This window comes from Antechinus flavipes, chromosome 2 (genome assembly GCF_016432865.1).
Source record: "Antechinus flavipes isolate AdamAnt ecotype Samford, QLD, Australia chromosome 2, AdamAnt_v2, whole genome shotgun sequence".
NCBI lineage: Eukaryota > Metazoa > Chordata > Mammalia > Dasyuromorphia > Dasyuridae > Antechinus > Antechinus flavipes.
In genome coordinates, this window is record NC_067399.1 from 262,983,586 (window position 1) to 263,007,225 (window position 23,640).

At 33.6% G+C, this 23,640-nt stretch overlaps 1 protein-coding gene, 1 long non-coding RNA gene and 1 pseudogene across 2 annotated transcripts in view; all 3 read right to left on the minus strand.

The window, feature by feature from the left end:
* LOC127549182 (uncharacterized) overlaps positions 1-20,612 on the minus strand; it is a 30,396-nt gene extending 9,784 nt beyond the window's left edge. The window contains exon 1 of the long non-coding RNA XR_007950532.1: positions 20,334-20,612. This is a non-coding gene — a long non-coding RNA (uncharacterized LOC127549182). The remainder of the gene's footprint in view (positions 1-20,333) is intronic.
* LOC127549155 (olfactory receptor 4F15-like) lies at positions 4,538-5,500 on the minus strand. The gene has a single exon (XM_051976988.1). It carries the CDS (start codon positions 5,498-5,500, stop codon positions 4,538-4,540), a length of 963 nt encoding a protein of 320 aa, XP_051832948.1.
* Positions 20,613-22,677: 2,065 nt separating the features above from the next.
* Positions 22,678-23,430, minus strand: LOC127549171 (olfactory receptor 4F4-like; annotated as a pseudogene).
* Between the last annotated feature and the right edge of the window lie 210 nt (positions 23,431-23,640).

Consider the following 23,640-nt stretch of genomic DNA (forward strand, 5'->3'; position numbering starts at 1 on the left):
AGATTATAAATAAATTGGAAGAGCATAGGATAGTTTACCTCTCAGACCTGTGGAAGAGGGAGGAATTTATGACCAAAGAAGAACTAGAGATCACTATTGACCACAAAATAGAAAATTTTGATTATATAAAATTGAAAAGTTTTTGTACAAACAAAACAAATGCAGACAAGATTAGAAGGGAAACAATAAACTGGGAAAACATTTTTATAATCAAAGGTTCTGATAAAGGCCTCATTTCCAAAATATATAGAGATTTGACTCTTATAAGAAATCAAGCCATTCTCCAATTGATAAATGGTCAAAGGACAATTCTTAGACGAAGAAATTAAAACTATTTATAGCCATATGAAAATATGCTCCAAATCATTATTAATCAGAGAAATGCAAATTAAGACAACTCTGAGATACCACTATATACCTGTCAGATTGGCTAGAGTGACAGGGAAAGATAATGTGGAATGTTGGAGGGGATGTGGGAAAACAGGGACACTGATACATTGTTGGTGGAATTCTGAACACATCCAGCCATTCTGGGGAGCAATTTGGAACTATGCTCAAAAAGTTATCAAACTGTGCATACACTTTGATCCAGCTGTGCTACTACTGGGCTTATATCCCAAAGAGATGCTAAAGAAGGGAAAGGGACCTGTATGTGCCAAAATGTTTGTGGCAGCCCTGTTTGTAGTGGCTAGAAGCTGGAAAATGAATGGATGCCCATCAATTGGAGAATGGTTGAGTAAATTGTGGTATATGAATGTTATGGAATATTATTGTTCTGTAAGGAATGACCAGCAGGATGAATACAGAGAGGACTGGTGAGACTTACATGAACTGATGCTAAATGAAATGAGCAGAACCAGGAGATCATTATATACCTCAACAATGATACTATTTGAGGATGTATTCTGATGGAAGTGGATCTCTTCGATAAAGAGAGCTAATTCAGTTTCAATTGATCAAAGATGGACAAAAGCAGCTACACCCAAAGAAAGAACACTGGGAAATGAATATAAACTGCTTGCATTTTTGTTTTTCTTCCCGGGTTATTTATACCTTCTGAATCCAATTCTTTCTGTGCAACAAGAGAACTGTTTGGTTCTGCACACATATATTGTATCTAGGATATACTGTAACCTATTCAACATGTAAAGGATTGCTTGCCATCTGGGGAAGGGGGTGGAGGGAGGGAGGGAAAAAATCGGAACAGAAGTGAATGCAAGGGATAATGCTGTAAAAAAATTACCCTGGCATGGGTTCTATCAATAAAAAATTATTTCAAATAATAATAATAATAATAAGGATGTAGGGGAAAAAAAAGAACTTTGTATTAAAGTTGGGCTTTGCTCACTTGAGGTTTGAGAGAAACTATCCAAAATTTCAGACATTTTTGTGCTTCTGCTTTAGGAACTAATTCTAAAGGTCCGCATGTTGTCAGTGCTTCTAAAGTGATGTGATCTGAGGAGAGGATATGTTCTTTACCCAAAAAGAATCCATTTCCTGGCAGTTGCAAGTTCTATTGTTCCTCTTTTCTCTGGGTCTTTGACCAGTTCCCCTGATCCCCTATAGTTATAAAAAATAATGTTTCTCTTTACTTTTGAACTGAGACCAGGGCCCCTGATTGCTTGTGAATAATCATAAGTGCTTTTCTCTGCCTTGGAACTGCATCCTAGAACAACATATGGGCAATGGAGCTGACAATTAGGGTATTCCCTTTAATCTCTTTATGACCAAAAATTTTACTCCAGGGCTGTCCTTGATTTGAAAGCGCCAAAAGGTGCTACTGCTGCTGCTGCCCCAGTAGCAATCTACTCTAAGGTTCATTCCAGACTCTCCAGCTATATTACAGGCCAAATCCCAAGAAAGAGTCACAGATCTCTCTTGCTGACCTCCTAAACTGCCCTCAGATAGGAAAAAAATGTACTTTTTTTGGCCTTGTTTTTTGGCTCTGTTGCTCCAAAATTTTATTTGAGTCATTATTTTAAAGTTGTTTAGAGGAGAATGTTAAAATAGTTCAGCTGGATTACTGCCTATATTCTGCCACCCCTACTAATTACATCTACTCTTATTTTTTTTAAGTGTCCTGCCTTAAGGAAATACAATCCAAAACACAGCCATCGTGACAAAATAAAAGAAATCAGAAGTTATTGGCTTGGAAAAGGAACCAAATTGCACCACTTATCTCTTTTCCTAAAAGCATTTTTTAAAAAGGAAAAAGAATAATAATTTATATAATACATACTATGCACCAAGTACTTTATTAATGCTTTAAAAATGTGAGTATCCTGCCTTATGGTTTAACATACCTTTATAAGGTTTATGGAATTTGTTTCCAGATGGACACCCTAATCAAATAAAACTGAATTTCAGATATTTATGTTGGATTTCAGACACCTACATAGAAAAATTCTCTTCTGTGTAATAGTTGTTTCTCCTAGACATTCTTGAACCTGGCAGGAAAGCAAGGCAAACTGCCCATTCAACAACTTAATGGTAAGGAGGGTAGACTGGACTATGATGGTTTTTCTATCTTTATTGAGTAGAAATTATTTTTCTCTCAACTAATTTTTGCTACTTGAAGATGTAATAATGCATAAACTATTTCATTTCCCCTCTCCAAAGTGTATGTTTAGCTTTTAGCTTTTGACAAAATCAAGTGTTTCCTTCCTAAAATTCCTTGCTAGAAAAAGTTTTTCTTGCTTTCTGAAATCTTATAGCTTTATTATTGTGGTGATATTATTCCTACACATAGGAAAATGAGGAAACAAGCAAAAATACAAATTTACATACTCCAGATTAAGGGTCTTGATAATATTACAGTGAATTACATTTATTTTTCCTGGAAAAATTCCCACCTGAATGAGTAATGAGTATAGAGTAAATTATGAAAATGTAATCTGCTGAGTTTTAACAAAATCAATATGGATTTGTCATGCCTATTCCTCCAACTTAAACTATTCTATATTTTATTTCTTCCAATCTGATTACTTTCTTCTTCTTTTATCAAGAATCTACTCTGTGTGACACATTTTGGCAGATATTATATCCAATATAAAACCAAAACATACACATTCTTTGAAGTAAAGGGATTTACAATTAAATAAAAAATGCATTATCGATAATAAGGCTCTAAAAAACCTCTCTAACATGGGAATTAAGTATAAGAGATAAAGCAATTTCAGATATCTCCATGGTCTAAGAACCTAGAACCAAAATGAGGCGATAATTCAATGGATAAGGAACAAAGAAGACTAATTCTTATCCTCTAAGGTATTCACTCAGCATCTCCTCTGCCAAACACCTCATTCCTATAGTAGGCCTAAACAACTCAACCTAAAAGCTTGCAATTGATTTGAACTCAATCTTTCCTTCTCCCAGTACTAAAAAATCAAAGAGCAGAAACTTCCCCAAGGCTGGTATTGTAACACTCTTATGTGCTATAATAGGACTTAGGTAGATAATTGAGAAATAGAGAGAACTGGAGTAGAACATGTGTGTGTGTGTGAATGTGTAGCATTCCACTGAGTGGGAGGGAAAGAGCCCAGCACTTAGGTTGAGAGAACTTTGGAAAATGGACCTCAGTAAAACTACCATCAGAGGAGAAGGAATCAGTCAGAGAGTGAGTAATATGGGAACATAAAAAAGGAAAAAAATTTTTTTGAAATTAATAAATATCTCAGAATAAAGAAAACTCAGTTTAAAAATTTGCATATAAAAAATTAACCAAAAGGAAGATGTTAATAAAAGAAGGGTATATGATCTTTAGATGAGAAAAAATATAAAAGAAAAAAATGAATACAGCATGTCTAGCAGGAGTTAAAAAGCATTCAGTACCTTTAAGAAGTCTGAAAAACTTTATTAGGAGATATTTTAATTAAGCATTAAATGATGGTCCCAACAGATTAGTTAAACTAAAGGAGAATAAATGAGAAGACAAAGGGCTAAAACCAACATAAGCAATAGTATGGAGGTAGAAGAATAAGATACCAATCTAGGACATGGCAAGTAGATTTTGTTGAAATCAAAAACATTTAATAATTCATAGTATCCAATAAGGCTGAAAAAATAGGTAAAAGTCATAATCTGAAGGACACCGAATGTAAAGCTAAGGAGTATGGACTCTTGTTACTTGGTTAATAAAAACCAGTACTATATAGTTTGGGACCATGGAATTTCCATGAAAAAATGTTATTTTTCTGAGATTATTATTGCTAAGCCCAACAAGAGCCAAGAATAATTGAAAGTACAGTTTCTTACAACAATATTACACTGAGTGAGGTACATGAAAACTGATGGTGTTAAATTCATTAAACTCAGAAATTAAGATTGTCTTCTCTGTGTGCTCCAAATGATGAAGTAGAAGGTAGGAATAGGGTATTGCTCTATTCCTGCTGATGAGTAAAAGAGCTATATCTCTAAAATACAGAACATCTTCTTAGGGTGCTCTAGGCCATATCTGTTTTTATGCTACACCCTACATAAGTCTGGAAGCATTGAACACAATCCTGAAGTGTCCCTTGATTTTATTTCATAAAATCCATCATGATGTCTCCTTGGAACTTACAATTTTCCTGCTCAGTCTTTTCATTGCCACCTTCATGTCCTTGTTCCTAAATGTATAGATGGCAGGATTCAAAAGTGGGGTAACAACAAAGTCAAGAACGGCCAAAAATTTATCCAATGATAAGGTGGGGAATTCCCATACATACATAAAGAAACATGGAGCAAAGAACAAAAACACCACAGTGATGTGAGCTGATAGCGTGGAGAAAGCCTTGGACAAACCAGCAGAAGAGTGATGTCTCACAGTGACAAGGATGAAGATGTAGGACATGATTAAGAGGAAGAAGGTCCCCATAGAAATGAGCCCACTGTTAGCAGTGACCACATGCTCTACCCAGTTGCTATCTGTACAGGCAAGTTCTGCCACCCGAGGAAAATCACAGTAAAAGCTATCAATCTTGTTAGGGCCACAGAAGGGCAAGTTTACAATGCAAACAAACTGAGACACAGCATGGATCACTCCAATCACCCAGGCAGTCACTACAAAACAAATACATGTTTTACGGCTCATTATGGTCAAATAGTGGAGGGGCTTGCAGATGGCTGTGTATCTGTCATAAGCCATGGCTATGAGTAGGACCATCTCAGTTCCTCCCATGACATGAACAAAGAACATCTGTATCATACACCCTGGGAAAGAAATTGCCTTATGCTCACTGAAAATGTCAGTGATCATCCTTGGGGCTGTGGTAGAAGATAGACCCAAGTCAATGAAGGAGAGGTTGGCCAGCAAGAAGTACATGGGGGAGTGTAGGTGAGGGTCACAAACCACAGTGAATACAATGAAAAGGTTTCCCAACACAATTCCCACATAGAATGAAAAAATAAATAAGAAAAGAAGAATCTTCATCTCCAAAGAAGCAGACAGTCCCAGGAGCACAAATTCAGTTACCACAGAGTCATTTGTTTTATCCATTGAGACAGTTCTCCTAACAGACATTAGATGATCTGCAGATAAAAAACAAAAAATATATTAATAGTGTGAGATTGAAAGGTTGATGCTCTGTTTTGTCCCCCCCAGTGAGTTCAGAAGTCTTAGATATTAAGCATTGCAAAGGAAATAATAGAAAAATCACAAGAGAAGAAGAAATTCTTGGAAAGGCTGACAAAAATGGAAATTACAATTATTGGAGAAGCTGGTGATAGATCAATACATTGATGTACTGTTGGTGGAGCTATGTATTGGTCCAAACATTTTGGAAAACAAAATTCTGCCACAAAAAATTACTAAATTATACATACTCTTTGACCTTAAATATCATTGCATTCCAAAAAGATCAAAAAATGATGAAAAGCATAGGTCAAAAAAATACTCACAGCAATTCTTTTTCTAGTAAAAATTATCAGAAAACTAAATAGGTGTCCATCCCTTGTGTAATGGCCAAACAAATTATATTATGTGAATGTAATGTGATACAGAGACAACTAAGTGTCACAGTGGATAAAATTCTGGAGTTCAAATCTGGCCTCAAGCATTTACAACCTATGTGATCTTGAGCCACTCATTTAACCCTCTTTGCCTCAGTTTTTTCATCTATAAATGAACTGGATAAAGGAAAGGAGAAGGAGGAAAAAGAAGAAGAAAAAAAGAAGAAGAACAAGAACAAGAACAAGAAGAACAAGAACAAGAAGGCAAAAAAGGAAAGAAAAAAAGAGAGGATGAGGAAAAGGAGAAAGAAGAGGAGGAGGAGAAACAACTTATTCTCCCAGAGGGGTTGCATGGGAAACAGTATGATATTGTAGATTGATTAATATGACCAAAAAGGATTGATAAATGTTGGAGGAGATGGGAGAAAATGGGAACACACACCATACTATATTATTGGAGCTATGATCTAACCCCAGCATTGTGGAGAACAACTTAAATCTATGCCCAAAGTGTTATAAACTGTGTATGAACTTTGATCCAGCAATACCACTGCTAGGTCTAAGACACTAAAAAGGGAGGGGGGAAATAGGTCCTATTTATAAACAAAATATTTATAGCAGCTCTTTTGGTGATGACTAAAAATTAGAAATCAAAGGGATATCCAGCAATTGGGAAATGGCTAAACAAAGTGTAGTATATGATTTTTATAGAATATTATTATGCCATAAAACATGACAAGCTAGATGATTATGGAAAAACCTGGAAAGACTTACATGAACAGTGATGCAAAGGGATACATCATATTCTGAAATGGAAATGTTGTACAATGAAGAACTGTGAGTGACTTAGCTATTCTCAGCAATTCAATAAATCATGACAATCCCAAAGAAGTAATAATGAAGATACTAACCACTTCCAGAGGAAGAACTCATATTGTCTGCATATAAACTGAAACATGCTATTTTTCACTTTCTTTCATTTTCCTTTATTTTAATTTTAATCTTCTTGTACAAAATGACTAATATGGAAATGGTTTACACGTTGCACATTTATAAACTATGTTTGATTGCTTATAGTTATAAGAAGAGAAAAGGGAAGGAAGGGAGGGAGCAATAGAATTTGGAATTCAGAATTTTAAAACACACCCACATGTTTAAAAAATGTTTTAACAAGTGCTTGGGAAAAAATAAAACAGAAGAAGAAGATATGGATTTTTCTATTCGTACTGTTATAAGAGTATCTTTTGAAAGAATTAAGAATGTTTAGCCAGAAGAAGAAAAATGAAGGTCAAAGTGGCTGTCTTTAATTATATGAAGGAAAGGCGGGGAAGATAAATTAGATTCATATTAATAGCCCTAAATGGTATAAAGGTAAGAAACAAAAGGAAGTCACAGAAAGGAACACTTAGAATCAACTAAAGAAACATTCTCAACTAAAGCTACCTCCAAAATGGAATAGGTTATAAAGGTCATTAGCTTGTAACTTGAAGTCTTCCACTGAAGGCTAATGATAATTTGTTGGGGGCATTGTAGAGGGGATTTTGATATAATATTGGTTGGTCTAAATAATTTCAAATATTGACTAAATATGAACATTCAACTAAATGATTCCTTATATCTTCAGAATTTGAAAATTTATCATTGTAACTTTCCTGTATCCCTCTTTATAGCCAACAAAATGTTGTGCATTCAGATTCAGTTATGTTAAAATTGAATAGAGAAAAAGATAGATACAAAAATGACCCTAGTTGTCATTTAGCCTAATTCCTTTATTTTACAAAAAAAAAAAAAAAAAAAGATGCAGTCCAGCAAGATTAGTGGACTGGACCAAAATCACATAGCTTATTACTACAGAAATAACATTATAATCTTGGTTTTCAGATTCATCTCATTCCTCTTTATCACAATATCTCAGATGCAAGAAGATGGGTTTCTTACCTAAAATAAACCTCTCTTAAAAGTCAGAGAAAATAAGAGGGCTCAAAGGGGCAATTTTTCCTTTTCCTGTTGAGAACACATTGTATCTCTTCACCAATCCCCAAAAGAATCAATGATTTAGAAGAATGAGAAATAAACAGGAAATAACTATGGCTTTCCCTCAAAAAAAATTGAAACAGAAGTAGCTAAGTGGTACAGTGAATAGAGCATCATGCATGGTGTCAGGAGAATGTGAGTTTGAATCCAGCTTCAGACACTTACTAGCTGTGTGACCCTGAGCAAATACACTTAACACCAACTGCATCAAAAAAAAAAAAAAAAAAGTAATCTAGGGGAGCAGAGCCAAGAAGGTAGAATGGACATATGTTTCTTTCTGACCTTCTCCCACAACCATCAGATTAATTACCAAATCCAGCCTCTGAATTAGCTCTGGACTGGCAGAATCCATGAATATTGGGAGTGCAACAAATTACCAGCAGAAGATAATCTCGAAGATTGCCAGAAAAGGTCTGTTTCAAACACACATGGAGGGAGGCGGGCCAAGTGCAAGCAGGCCAAGCACAGATGTCAGCATAGACAGCACAGAGTCTTGGAGTGGTGTGGGCTCTGCCTGACAGAGAATCTACTAGGAGAAATCTACAGCAGTGTTGACTACTCTACTCTGGTTGAAAACCAGTGGATCAGCAGAAAAGTTATAAAACATCCAACACAAACACAAAAGTTAAATATTGAATCCCCAAAAGCCAGAATCTCATGAGACCTGACCACATCCACCCAGCAGCAGGAGTGAGTCAGCACAGACTCAGTACAGCTGCTACCATTTGTAGAGAAAGTTTGGACAACCTCCCTTGCCCTAAAAATAGATCTCAACATTTAAAAGAAAAATGAGTGAAAAAGCAAAAATAACTCTGACCATAGATAGTTTTTATAGTGAAAGGGAACAGATTTCAAACCCTGAGGAGACTAAAAGCAGATCCTCTCCAGAAGAAGTCCCAAAAAGGACTTTATATCAATAAATTAGTCCCCACACAAGGTTCTCCTTGAAGAAATTAAAAAGAGAAATTAAAAGAGAGCTAGAAGAAAAATGGGAAAAGAAACTGAAAACTTTGCAAGAGGGTTTGGAAAAGGCAACACAGAAATTATCTGAAAAAAATTCATTATAAAATAGACTTAGTTGGATTTCTTCGACAAAGAGATCTAAGTCAGTTTCAATTGATCAAGGATGGACAGAAGCAGCTACACCCAAAGAAAGAACACTGGGAAATGAATGTAAAATGTTTGCATTTTTGTTTTTCTTCCCGGGTTATTTATACCTTCTGAATCCAATTCTCCCTGTGCAACAAGAGAACTGTTCAGTTCTGCACACATATATTGTATCTAGGACATACTGTAACCTATTTAACATGTATAGAACTGCTTGCCCTCGGGGGGGGGGGGGATGGAGAGAGGGAGGGGTAAAATAGGAACAGAAGTGAGTACAAGGGATAATGTTGTAAAAAAAAAATTACCTTGGCATGTTGTAAAAAATTATCTGTCAATAAAAAGTTATTTTAAAAAATAAAATAAAATGGACTTAATGAAATGGAAATTGTCTATAACTCATTAAAAAGTAGATTTGACAAAATGGGAAAAGAAAACAACTCCCAGAAAAAAAAAGAATTTGTGAAAAGAAAAAAGAAAACAAGTTCCAGAAAAGAGAATTTGTGAAATAGAAAAGAAAACAACTTCCAGAAAAACAGAAATTATAAAATGGAAAGAGAATCCATAGAACAAAACAACTCATTTTATAATTCAATTGGACAAATACATAAAGAAATAAAAAAGTAAATGAAGAAAATAATTCACTAAAAATCAGAACTGAACAAATGAAAATGAATGACTCAATAAGACATCAAGAATCAGTCAAACAAAACCAAAAAAAGGAAAAAATGTAAAATGCCTACTTGGGAAAACAATAGCCAGGAAAATAAATTTGGGAGAGACAATCAAAGGATTATTGGACTCCCTGAAATATATGATGAAAAAAAGAGCCTAGACACTATTTTTCAGGAAATCATCAAAGAGAACTGCTCTAATGTCATAGAATCAGGAGGTAAAATAGTCATTGAAAGAATTCACCAAACATCTCCTGACCCAAACTGAAAATTCTAATGAATATTGTGGCTAAATTTCAGAATTATCAGACCAAGGAAAAAAAATTACAAGCAACCAGAAATTTAAAAAACCAAACAATTCAAATACTGAGGATTACCCAGGACCTAGCATCTGCCACCTTAAAGGATCGAAGGGCCTGGAATCTGATATTCTGAAATGCAAAGGAACTTGGAATGCAGCCAAAAATAAACTACCCTACTAAATAGAGCATTTTCTTTCAGGAAAGAAGATGCACATTCAATGAAACAGGTGAATTCCATTTATTTCTGAAGAAAAGACAAGAGCTAAACAAAAAAGTTGACCTCCAAATATAAAACTCAAGGGAAGCATAAAAAGGTAAAAAGAAAAGAACTCTTGAAAATTGTATTTCTGTTTTGGGTATACATAGAGAGTTCATGTATAATTTGATTTTACTGTTATAATATAAAAAAGAAACTAGAGGTGGAAAGGAGATTGTACTAGAAAAAGAAGAAAGTGGAGGTAAAATGAGGGAAATTACATCTCAGCAGAGGCAAAGAAATCCTATTATAATTCAGGCAAAGAAGGGAGGTGAATGACTATTGTGTGAATCTTACTCTCATCAGATTTGGCTCAAAGGGAAAACATTAGACATATTTAACTTCACAGACAAACTTGTCTCACCTTTTAATTAAGTGGGAGGGGAAAGGCAAAAAGGGAAAGAGTAGGCTAAATAGAAGGGAAAACAGAAATAATAGGGGAAAGGTATAAGAAAAGGGGAGGGCTGCTTGAGGCAAGTGGTACTCATAAGTAAAATACTGGAAAGGAGAGAAAGGGGAAAATGAAAGAGAAAGGTATAATTTGGGGTTAATAAGATAGCAGGAAATACAGAATTAGTAGTTCTAACTGTAAATGTGAATGGAGTGAACTCTCCCATAAAGTGGAAGTGGATAGCAGACTGGATTAAAAGCCAGAATCCTACAATATTTAAACCCATTTAAAACAGAGTGATACATACAGAGTAAAGGTAAAAGGCTGGAGTAGAATCTATTATGATTCCAGTGAAGAAAAAAACCAGGTGTAGCCATCCTGATCTCACATCAAGAAAAAGCAAAAATTGTTCTAAGAGATAAGGAAGGAAACTATATCTTGCTAGAGGGTACCATAAATAACAAAGCAATATCAATACTAAATATACATGCACCAAGTGGTATAGCATGGAAATTCCTAAAGGAGAAGTTAAAAGAGCTGCAAGAAGAAATAGACAGCAAAACAATAGTGGGAGATCTCAACCTTGCTCACTCAGAACTAGATAAATCAAACCACAAAAATAAAGAATTAAATAGGTAAATAGAATTCTAAAAAAGTTGGGTATGATAGATCTTTGGAGAAAATTGAATGGAGACAGAAAAGAGTACACTTTCTTCTCAGTAGTTCAAGGATCCTATACAAAAACTGACCATATATTAGGACATAAAGACCTCAAAATCAAATGAAGAAAGGAAGAAATAGTAATTGCATTTTTTTCAGAACACGATGCAATAAAAATTACATTCAATAAAAGGTTAGGGGAAAATAAGACCAAAAAGTAATTGGAAACTAATTAATCTCATTCTAAAGAATGAAGGGTGAAACAGCATATCATAAACACAATTAATAATTTCAACCAAGAGAATGACAATAATGACACAACATACCAAAATTTGTGGAATGCAGTCAAAGTGGTAATAAAGGAAAATTTTATATCTCTAGATGCTTACTTGCATAAAATAGAGAAAGAGAAGATCAATGAACTGGGCTTGCAACTAAAAAAGCTAGAAAAAGAACAAATTAAACCCCCCCTCCCATCAAATACCAAACTTGAAATTCTAAAAATATAAAGAGATTAGTGAAATTGAAAGTAAAAAAAAAATTATTGAATTAATAAATAAAATTAAAAGTTGGTTTTATAAAAAAAACTAACAAAATAGATAAACCTTTAGTTAATTTGATTGGAAAAAGGAAAGAGGAAAACCAAATTGTCAGTCTCAAAAAATGAAAAGGGAGAACTTGAATGAATTTGAATGAACTTGAAAAGGAATTATTAGCAATAATTAGGAGTTGCTTGGCCCAACTTTATGCCAATAAATTTGATAACCAAAGTGAAATGGAGGAATAACTACAAAAATATAGATTGCCCAAATTAACAGAAGAGAAAATAAATTACTTAAATAGTCCCATTTTAGAAAAATAAATATAACAAGCTATTAATCAGCTCCCTAAGAAAAAATCCCCAGAACCAGATGGATTTACATGTAAATTCTACCAAACATTTAAAGAACAATTAACTCCAATACTATATAAACTATTTGAAAAAATAGGGAAAGAAGAATTCCTACCAAAGTCCTTTTATGACACTAACATGGTACTGATACCTAAACCAGTAGGATGAAAACAGAGAAAGAAAATTATAGATCAATCTCCCTAATGAATATTGATGCAAAAATCTTAAATAACATATTAGAAAAGAGATTACAGAAAATCATCCTCAGGATGAAACACCATGACCAAGTAGGATTTACATCAGGAATGCAGGACTAGTTCAATATTAGGAAAACTATTAGTATAATTGACTATATCAATAATCAAATTAATAAAAACTATATGATTATCTCAATAGATGCAGAAAAGGCATTTGATAAAAAAAAAAATCCAACACCCATTCCTATTAAAAACACTAGAGAGTAGAGGAATAAACAGACTTTTCCTTAAACTAGTCAGTACCATCTATTTAAAACCATCAGCAACCATCATATGTAATGATGATAAACTGGAACCATTTCCAATAAGATCAGGGGTGAAACAAGGTTGCCTGATATCACCATTAGTATTCAATATTGTATTAGAAATGCTAGCTTTGGCAATAAGAGAAGAAAAAGAAATTAGAGGAATTAGAGTAGATAAGGAAGAAACCAAATTATCACTCTGCAGATGATATGATAATATACTTAGAGAATCCTAGAGAATCAACTAAAAAACTATTAGAAATAATCCACAACTTTACCAAAATTGCAGGATACAAAATAAATCCACATAAATCATCAGCATTTTTATACATCACTAACAAAATCCAACAGCAAGCGATACAAAGAGAAATTCCATTTAAAATAACTCAGTAGTATAAAATATTTGGGAATTTATCTGCCAAGGGAAAGTCAGGAATTATATAAGCAAAACTATAAAACACTTTCCACACAAATAAAGTCAGATAAAAACAATTGGAAAAATATTAAGTGCTCTTGGATAGGTCAAGTGAATATAATAATACCTAATAATACCTAAACTAATCTATTTATTTAGTGCTAAACCAATCAAACTCCCAAGCAACTATTTTGCTGACCTAGAAAAAATAATTACAAAACTCATCTGGAAGAACAAAAGACCAAAAACTTCAAGGGAATTAATGAAGAAAAAAAAAGCAAATGAAGGTGGCCTAATTGTATCAGATTTAAAACTATATTATAAAGCAGCTGTCATCAAAACCATTTGGTACTGGCTAAGAAATAGAGTAGTTGATAGGTAGAATAGGTTGGGTTCACAAGACAAAACTGTCAACCACTCTGGAGAGCAGTTTGGAACTATGCTCAAAAAATTATCAAACTGTGCATACCCTTTGACCCAGCAGTATTTCTACTGGGCTTATTTCCCACAGAGATCTTAAAGGAAGGAAAGGGACCACATGTGCAAAAATGTTTGTGGCAGCTCTTTTTGTAGTGGCAAGAAATTGGAAACTGAGTGGATGCCCATCAATTGGAGAATGGCTGAATAAATTATGGCATGTGAATATTATGGAATGTTATTGTTCTGTAAGGAATGACCAATAGGATGATTTCAGAGAGGCCTGGAGAGACTTACATGAACTGATGGTGAGTGAAATGAACAGAACCAAGAGATTATTGTATACAGCAACAAGAAGACTATACAACAAGCAATTCTGATGGACATGGCTCTCTTCAACAGTGAGATGATTCAGACTAGTTCCAATTGTTCAGTAATGGAGAGAACTATCTACACCCAGAGAGAGAACCATGGGAACTTAATGTGGACTACAACATAGCATTTTCATTCTTTTTGTTGTTGCTTGCTTGCATTTTGTTTTCTTTCTCAGGTTTTTTTCCTTCTTGATCCAATTTTTCTTGTGCAGCAAGATAACTGTATAAATATGTATACACATATTGGATTTAAAATATATTTTAACATATTTAACATATTGGATTACCTGCCATCTAGGGGAGGAGGTGGGGGAAGGAGAGGAAAATTTGAAACAGAAAATTTTGCAAGGGTCAATGTTAAAAAATTACCCATGCATAGGTTTTGTAAATAAAAAACTTTAATAAAATAAAAAAGTGATCTATAATTCTTTTTTAAAAATTAATAATTAATCTTAATCACTAGAGTCAGAAGTAGAACGCCAGGGTGTGTTTAATTTATATAACCACTGCATTTACATTGTCAGTTGATCTTATAGTAATAGATGATATTTATAAAGCTCCAATAATGCTAATTGATTCCAAAATTAATTACATATTATTTCTCTATGTGTACAGGTATATATATCCTTAGCAAGGTGGTGGGAGAGTAGGGGAAGGAAGATGGAGATTAAGAAGAGCATGAAATCAGAATGGAGTTTACTAAATACTTCTAGATAGAAATATACCAATATTATGCTTGCTTGTGCACTCAGGGCTTTGAAAACTGTTTTCATCTTCAATATATATGAGGATACATTCATAATCACTGATATCAATTTAACTTTTAAACACAAACCAGGATTATTTTTTATTTTTAACACGGAAGTAATAGAAGAGAGATATAAAAAGAAAAACAGTCCTTTAAGAGAATAATTTAACCACCTGATGAAGTGAAGAATTAATGTATGCCTATATCTATATCTATAATTATATATATATATAATGAATATATGTGTGTGTGTGTGTGTACATATAGATAGATAGATATACCCATATCTATGTATACATATTATTTGTACTCCTTTTGTGTATTCCAAAAAGTTGTTGGAGGGATTGTGTGTTGAATAAGTTTGGAAAATACTGTTCTAAGAAAAGCCACTAACCTCTAGACAGTTTATTCAATCTAGTCCCAGTATTTCTTCAGTATTTCTAGAAACATTCTTGGTGAAAAGGCTAAAATTGAAGTAAGAAATCTCAGCTACTAATTCCTCTTCCATATAGTCTTCTCTCTTGTGGTAATGGAGCTTAAGAAAATATAATGCACATAAGTGAAGAAGAACAAGCTAAAGTTGAGGTGAAAGATCCTACTTCCTAATCACTCTTCCTCAGTCTTCTCTGTAATAGTAATGAGGTTTAAGAAAATAAAACTGCAAAAGAAGATAAATGGGGAAGAACAGTAGGTATAAATGATCTTGGACTAATGCTGTCATAATGAACAAAAAAACCTGAAGACATGCAGAATTTCAAGATTCCTTGAACTCACTTGAAGAAAAATATTTGGCATCTCTGCTTACTCTAAAAACATCATCAAGATTGTGATCCTCCCAAGAAATCTCCAAGTGCTGAGATATCCAGAATTGTTTGTCTTTAACTCTTTGTGATACTCTTCAAATACTATTATTCTAAACAAAGGACAAAGGGTGGAAATCAAAAATACCAGGAATTGCAGATTTGAAGAAAATTATTTAATCCAATTCTCTCACTTAATTAACTGACCAGAAAAATAAGACTGAGCTATTTGACCAAACTCTCAGAAGAAATCAGTTACCTAGCCAAAATTAGAACCCAGATTTCTTGATTCCCCATCCATTTTTGGTTTACTGTATGGTATTGCCATTCTATCAAAGAACCAAATATCCAATTGTCACTTTTTCATCCTGGGGTCCTGGAACAATCAGCCTTCATAAAATTGATATTACTGGCATATATACCAGTCTTATGATAACAAACAAACTAAATTAACAAGCTAATGTTTTACATAAAATATCAAATCTAATGAATTAATTGTATTATTAAATAAAAGTAGCAATTTGTCATTTACAAAGCACTTTTCTCACAATCCATTCAGGTAAATAATAGTATTATCACCATTTTACTAAAAATTGAAGCCTCATTGGTAAAATGGTTTACTCAAGGTCACAAAGCCAGAATTATAATAGACTATCCCACAAACTGAAACTTTTCCAAACATCTTCTCCTCCTAAAAGATTGCTTGGTTTCTCATGTCCTTTCATTTCATTCATTATTAATCTCCTCTTCTCTTACCCTTTTCTCCCAAATCCTACTAAAGATTTTTGTCTCATAATTGACAAGCATTCCCTCTTGACTACTTCATTGTCATAGAAAGATAAAACATCTTGATCATTCTCCTTGTCATCCTTAAGTTATCCCATTACCTATATACTGGCTTCTACTATCAAACATAGAGAAAAAAAATTTTAAAACTGAAAAAATAAAAGTCATTGTTCCCTAGATTTGGTTGGAGGTTCTTTTTTGTTCTCACTTTCAAAAAAAAAAAAATCTGTTCTCATTTCATATTCTGTAAATGGTCTAAAGTAAGGTAGAAATGGCCAAGAGACAGACTCTGTGGTTTGACCTCAAGAAGAAAATTATATATAGGTACACATATATATTATACATACGTGTGTGTGTACACACATATATTTGACCTGTAAGTGTTCAAAGTAAAGGCGGCTGAACATCAATGAGGTCTATATAATTATATCACATCTAAGTTAAGGGTTCAATTCTTAAAGGCAAGTTTTAGAAGGATCCCTTAAAAGCCAGAACATCTCCCGTAGAGAGAAGTCAGGGTAGAGAGGTAATTAGAAACCATTCCTAATGAAGGATGATTTGAAGAAATTTTAGATATTTACCTTGAGAAGGAGGAAAAATGACTAGGATTGATTCTATTTATCTATAGATATCAATATTGGAATTAATGGATAGATGTTTCAGATCAGCCCGAGGAAAATCTTCCTAATTATTAGAATTGCCCCACAATTGGATATGCTACTTCTGGGAGTGGGAAGGGAGAAACTAGTAAGTTGCCTCCATAACATTTCATCCAGGGCCATCTCTAATAGTCTTGATTTATAGCTTATCATTAAACCCAGATTGCTCTAGAGTAGAAAGTGTAACTGACAACTCTGCATAGCCCTCTTTCAGATAAATCTAATTCATGCATCTGTATGGTATCACTTCCCTGATATCATGGCCCTCTTCCAGAAGAATAACAACAGAGGTCATTAAAGTAACTGATTGACTATTTCTTGGTGATTTTGCAGAAAAGGTAAATAAAACATTATTGAAAGGAAAGTGGGGGAGGTGGGAAACAGAAAAAGAAAGGTTTTTAGCTGAATGTAAAAAAAAAAAAAAAAAAAAAAAGGGAATGGTTATGTGAACTGGATATGATAGAATTTAGATAATCTCTTACTTACCAGTTCTGTTACAGGACAGGGGGAACTATGAGAGAAGCTCAAGAATATTAAATGGCCCCACCCTTGTAATGGTTCCTAACAAAAAATAATAATAATAATAACTATATGTCTATTGTCTACTAAAAATGAAAACAATTAGTTGGCCCAAAATCTGACCTATCATTGCTGGTGAAACCTCTACTATCTAACCCATGTTGTGTTCTTCTTGTAATTTTCCTCTTGAAATCACAGTGGTTTTCCCTGTGGGAGAATCAATGGAAGAGTTGCTTGGCAATGAAACAGGAGAGAAAAGAGATTTACAGAGAAGTTATTCTTATGCATTAGGGAAAATAATGACCTTGTTGATGTGAAATAATGACTTTCATGGAGGATTCTGGAATTGAGATAAGAGAAGGTTTCTACAGATTGGCCTAATATTTACTTATTTGGGAGAGAGAGAAATAAGTGAAAGTAAAGTTATATCAGAAATATATCACCTTAATTAAGAAGGCAAATCAGTTGATCTGTGAAAGGAATAAGATAATGAGGGCTATAGTTTTCATAGTACCAATATCTTCTGCCATTCTCATATAGCTTATAAAAGAATGAAGTACTAGGACCAGTAGATTAGATTATCCATATGTACTGTTTTAGGGTAACATGGTAGTGTACATTCAGGGTTTTGTTTCCATCTCAATAGGTTTGCCCATTTATCTTTTAGTTTTTTATATTATGTATGTTCCCAAAAAAAGTAATTGTGGATCAGACTGTGCTGAAAATTGTACTGGTTCTTTGACAGAGCAAACCAAAGGATTGAGGTGTTATTTTTTCTGTTTCAACAAATCAAAAATAAATGAATCTTTAGAATCTTCGCATATTGGTTAAAGACTAGTATAGGCCAGGCCTAACTCAGGACAGTCAATTAGTTAAGGTTCAGGTTTTTGTTTGTCCTTTGTTCTCGAAGAGGAGCATGACATTAGGGAAGTGATGTCATAACATGCCAGTGATTTGAATTTTAATGAGGGAGGGCTGTGAAAGGTCATCTGCCTCATATTTTCCTCCAGAGCAATAGAAGTCTAATGGTCACATATAGGTCAAGAAGACTGAAGATGGCCCTGGAGGAGAAAAGGTCGAAAATTGGAAGAAAACACTCATAGACCATGTAACAGTAGACATGATTATTCAATATACTCAGTTGAAGATGTCCAATAAGTAGGCAGAGATACAAGAAGAGATTCTATAGAGAAGAGAGAGCTGAATAAATGTGTAGCTCTTTAAGGGTTTAAACTTTTTTAAATGAGAGCTTTTTAAGTTCTTATTATCTTTTTCTCTTCTCATCTTAACTGTATTGTATATTTATGCAAAACCTATTAAAATTTTACGTAATCAAAATTGTCCATTTTATTTTCTGTGATTCTCTCTATCCCTTATTTGATCAGGAGTCACATTACAGGATTTCATTATTTAATTGCTTTAAAAGCAAGACTCCTTTCTTTCCTTTAGCCTTTGTCTTTCAGGATAGACTATGGGCAAGATTTTCAATATAGTAAATTTAGACAAAAGCCTAAGGGCTGGACTTCACTATATTCTTAAAAAAAAAAAAAAAAAAAAAAAAAAAAAAAAAGTCTGAAAGCCTGAAAATAGTTTCAAAAAGTAAAAAACAGAAACACTTTTGACCAGAAAACCTGTTCCAAAAATATTAGGCATTTAACTAGATAGAAAGATTTCTTTTGGATGTTGATTATCTCTCTGGGGTACTAATTCTTGTTAATGAATTATCTGTGAGTTAACAATGTCATGGTAGGACCCATCTGCTCTAGAGTCTGGCTTCTATCTTCTCAACTTCTCAAGTTAAAAAATGATTGAGAAAGCTTTTTGATAATCTTAAGTATGATATCAAGAAGGTCGAAGTGGTTTAAGACTTCTCAAATCAATGTTTCATTAAAGAAACAACAATAGATCTTGTTCTTGGCCTTACTTCCAATGGTTGCCAGTGAATGTGAGAAGCTTTAATATGCTTCTCCCCTGGTAGTTTAGCAAATGCTAAAAAAAAAAAAATTTTAACTTCTTATCAATTAGATGATGTAAGAAATGAAATATATTTTAAGAAAAAAAAACTTCCAGAAGGACAATATCCCTATTGTTTGCAGTGAAGTTATTCTATAATTCATTATACATCAGTGCTATCAGCAGTATTAACCACTAACCAAGTGAATTATCATGATTTCTTTCAGATATTGTGTTGAATGCTTGATTGTGTTGATGGTATATTCTTCTTTCTATGATTTCCTATTTTTTATACATCTTAAAAGGCAGATCAGTCATGCCTGGATTTGAAAGGATGAATTTATAAACTGGCAAGTAAAAAATGTGTAAAATTTTTTTCAAAACACATAAATCATGCTTCTGGTTAAATATTGCTTTTAATAATTCAAATGTTGTGAAAGAATAAGTGATGAAATTTTTAAATGGGAGATATTTTAAAAATCTTACTTTCTTTAAATATGAAGATTTGATTTATTTAACAAAGCTAAAATTTACTTTGGTAGATAAAGTGTACATTCTCACTAACATTTTTGATGGTGTTTTATTTGATTCCCTTTAAAGGATACTTGCATCAGAATTAGGGAAAAGCTGTATTCAAAAATCTATGATTACATATAAAAGTTTATCATGGAAAAACCTATAATTTTACCAAAATTATTTGTTCTGAACATTATTACCATAAAAACAATCTGTATTTAACAATTAGCTACTTGATTCATGTGATTTATACCTCGGTAGTATACCAAATTTCTGGAAGCCAGTTAAATAGTTTAGGCTATTTACATGCAATTACCTATAGGAGTTATTTTTGAAGAAATATTCTATTGGGGTCCTCAGCTGTTGCAAACCTGCCGACACCAGCAGAGGTCTGAGCACTTACCCATAGTTATTGTCACCTTTACGACCTTCCGACATCTCCCGATACGACAGAGTAGACAAACACCACCATGCAGTTAAGAAACTCTATTGGTTATATCGTCCTGTCTGCTTCTTCTGTTTGCTTCTGCTGTTTGCTTCTGCCTCCTCTCTCTCTCTGCAGTCTTGCATTAATATCTCTCTCTTCTGCCCCTGCCCACATGCCTCAGCAACAAGTATGAATATAGTTTGTGTATCTCAAAGCCCAACCCTTCTGATGATGGAGATTATCTCGATCTGGTGTGTGCTCAATGCCTGAGCTGACATGTCAACGGGACTTAATCCAGACCTTTAGTCAGCCAGGAAAAAACATACACCCAAAGACCTCAACATCGGTTCCCAAGAGTGTGCTGACCAGAACTAACAGACCACAAGGTCAGGTTGCACGAGATTTGCTTTCGCATATACTTGTTGCTTATGCAGATGGAGCATTACGTGCAGGGTACATATTGATAAGATTAATGCAGACTCTGGATATCCTGTTCCCTAACAATATTCTACATATTACACATTCAGACTACCTAAATGAGAATTCAATTGTTTGTATTTTATGTAAAACAAAGTTATTATTTTCAATATTGTATTTTTGTGGCATGACAAAACTCAAATAGAATGGTTATCCAATAGTTAACTAAGTACCAGGAATAGATGTCATATTTATTAATTTTGTCACATTACTTATCTATCAGCTTTTTTCACATTTGTCAGAGGAAACTAAAGATAATCCCCATCATTCATAGATGTAATAAATGGTGTGAATGCAGTAACTATGCTGTTTAAAGTTAATTAGAGGAGCAGCTAGGTGGTGAAGTGGGTAGAGCAGCAGCCCTGAAGTCAGGAGAACCTGAGTTCAAATCTGACTTCAGACACTTAACATGGCCTAGCTGTGTGACCCTGGGCAAGTCACTTAACTCCAATTGCTTTAGCAAAAAAAAATTTTAAATAAGTAAAGTTAATTAGAAGAAAGTAGCCACACTTTACACAGAGAAGTTAATAATTTTAAACTTTGGTTAATACCAGTCTAGATGAAATATCTTCCAATGACAAAACCCTTCTGTTTTTTCATCCAATGATTATCACTTAAATGCGCTTCACCTCTTCTTTCTGTCTACCTCATTCTTTCCTGGATTTTCTCACTTAAATGTACATTCTTGTTATAAAATGTCCCCATTAACCTATTCTGATTTTTTAATAAGTAAAACTGAATAATCCAAAACCATACACAATAATGACTAGTCCAACATGATTCAGTAATAGTTTTGAAATGAATTTTGTCTTCTTGCTCTAAAACATATAAAAACTTCCTGCTTGCCTGCTTGAACTATATTTATTGTTTCTACTATATGTGATATCCTACATTACAAATTAAGGATAATTGCAAACATTATGAAATATGTTCCTTGCTATCTAATATCTCTCAAAGTATTGCAGCCAAAAGTTGTCTTTTCTACAACTCCTCCATCCATATTTTCACCCTATATCAGAAAGCTCTCTAGTTTCTCATAAGAAACCACTTATTTTATCTTCAGTAATGTGTTCCTCAAAGGAGGTACATTACCTAAACTCTCAACCATATTCATTTGAAATAAGCAGGAAATTTTGATGAAAAATATTTATTCCATGAAAAATACTTCTTAAAGTAATTGTTACCAAGTGCAGTGTTATACAAGTATAATTATATGCAAAAAAGGAGTCAATCTATGGGATTGGATACTTTAAAATGGATGTCATCAGTACCAATATAGCTCAGGGTTACAGTTCTCATTTTTGCAGAATTAAAGAGAAGATAGAAGTTGAAGATATAACTCAACAGTCACCTATAAATCATCCCTACAAATCTAGAAGTAGATGAATTTATAATTAAATTTCTGGTGATCTAGCATATCATTCAATGCTTTAAGGGCTACTCAAGAAGATCCTAAATAATCTCTTGATCTTGATCAAGAAAATCTATCATGAAAACTCCTTAGAATCAACAGTCCTCTTGGTTAATCTTTTCACTGCTATCTTCATGTCTTTATTCCTATATATATATATATATATAATAGGATTCAAGACTGGGGTTATAAGAAAGATAAAAATGAGAAAAAATTTATCCAATGATAATGTGGGAACTTGCCATACATAGACAAAGAAACAAGGAGCAAAAAACAAGAATACCATAGAGAGGTGAACTGAGAGGATAGAAAAAGCCTTGGACAAATCAGCTGAAGAGTGGTATCTGACAGTAATCAGAATTATAAGATAGGAGGTGATTAGGAGGAAAAAGGTACCCATGGTAACAAGTCCACTATTTATAAAATGTCCCCATTAAGCTATTCTGATTTTTTAATAAGTAAAACTGAATAATCCAAAACCATACACAATAATGACTAGCCCAACATGATTCAGTAATAGCTTTGAAATGAATTTTGTCTTCTTGCTCTAAAACATATGCTGCTTATATAACTCCATCTACCACTTTAGAAATATCTCTGCAGGCAAGTTTTGCAACCTGGGGGAAATCACAATAAAAACTTTCAAGCTTGTTAGGACCACAGAAGGGTAAATTTATAACAAAAACAAACTGAAACACAGAATGGAGCATCCCAATCACCCAGGCTATAGCTGCAAAATGAATATATGCTTTGTGGTTCATGATAATCAGGTAATGGAGAGGCTTACAGATGGCTGCATATCTGTCATAAGCCATGGCTATCAACAAGACTAGTTCAGTTCCTCCTATGAAATGGATTTAAAACTCTGCATCAGGCGCCCCAGGAAGGAAATGACCTTACATTCACTGAAAATGTCAAGGATCATCTTTGGTACTGTTGTAGAAGATAAACCAAAGTCAGTGAGAAAAAGGTTGGCCAGCAAGAAGTATATGGAGGAGTAAAGGTGAGAGTCAAAAATCACCGTGAACACAATGAAGAGGTTTCCCAGCACAATTCCCACGTAGAATGAAAAAAAAAAAAAAAAAAAAGCAAGAAGAGGAAAATCTTCATCTCCCAAGAAGCTGACAGCTCCAGCATCACAAATTCATTTACCACAGAGTTGTTTATGCCATCCATTGACACTGAAGTGAACTGAGGGTAGAGAAAAAACAAAAAATTATAAGTGTAAGTAATTAAATGGATTATACTATTTGTTCCATTGTGACTTCTAAAAGTCCTAAATGGAAAATATAGACGTTCCAACAAATTTGAGAGGTCACACAATTAAGAAAAAGTTGAGGAAATTAAAAAAAAAAAAAGTACCTGAAAGCAGTAAGGAATTGAGGGATAGGAGAG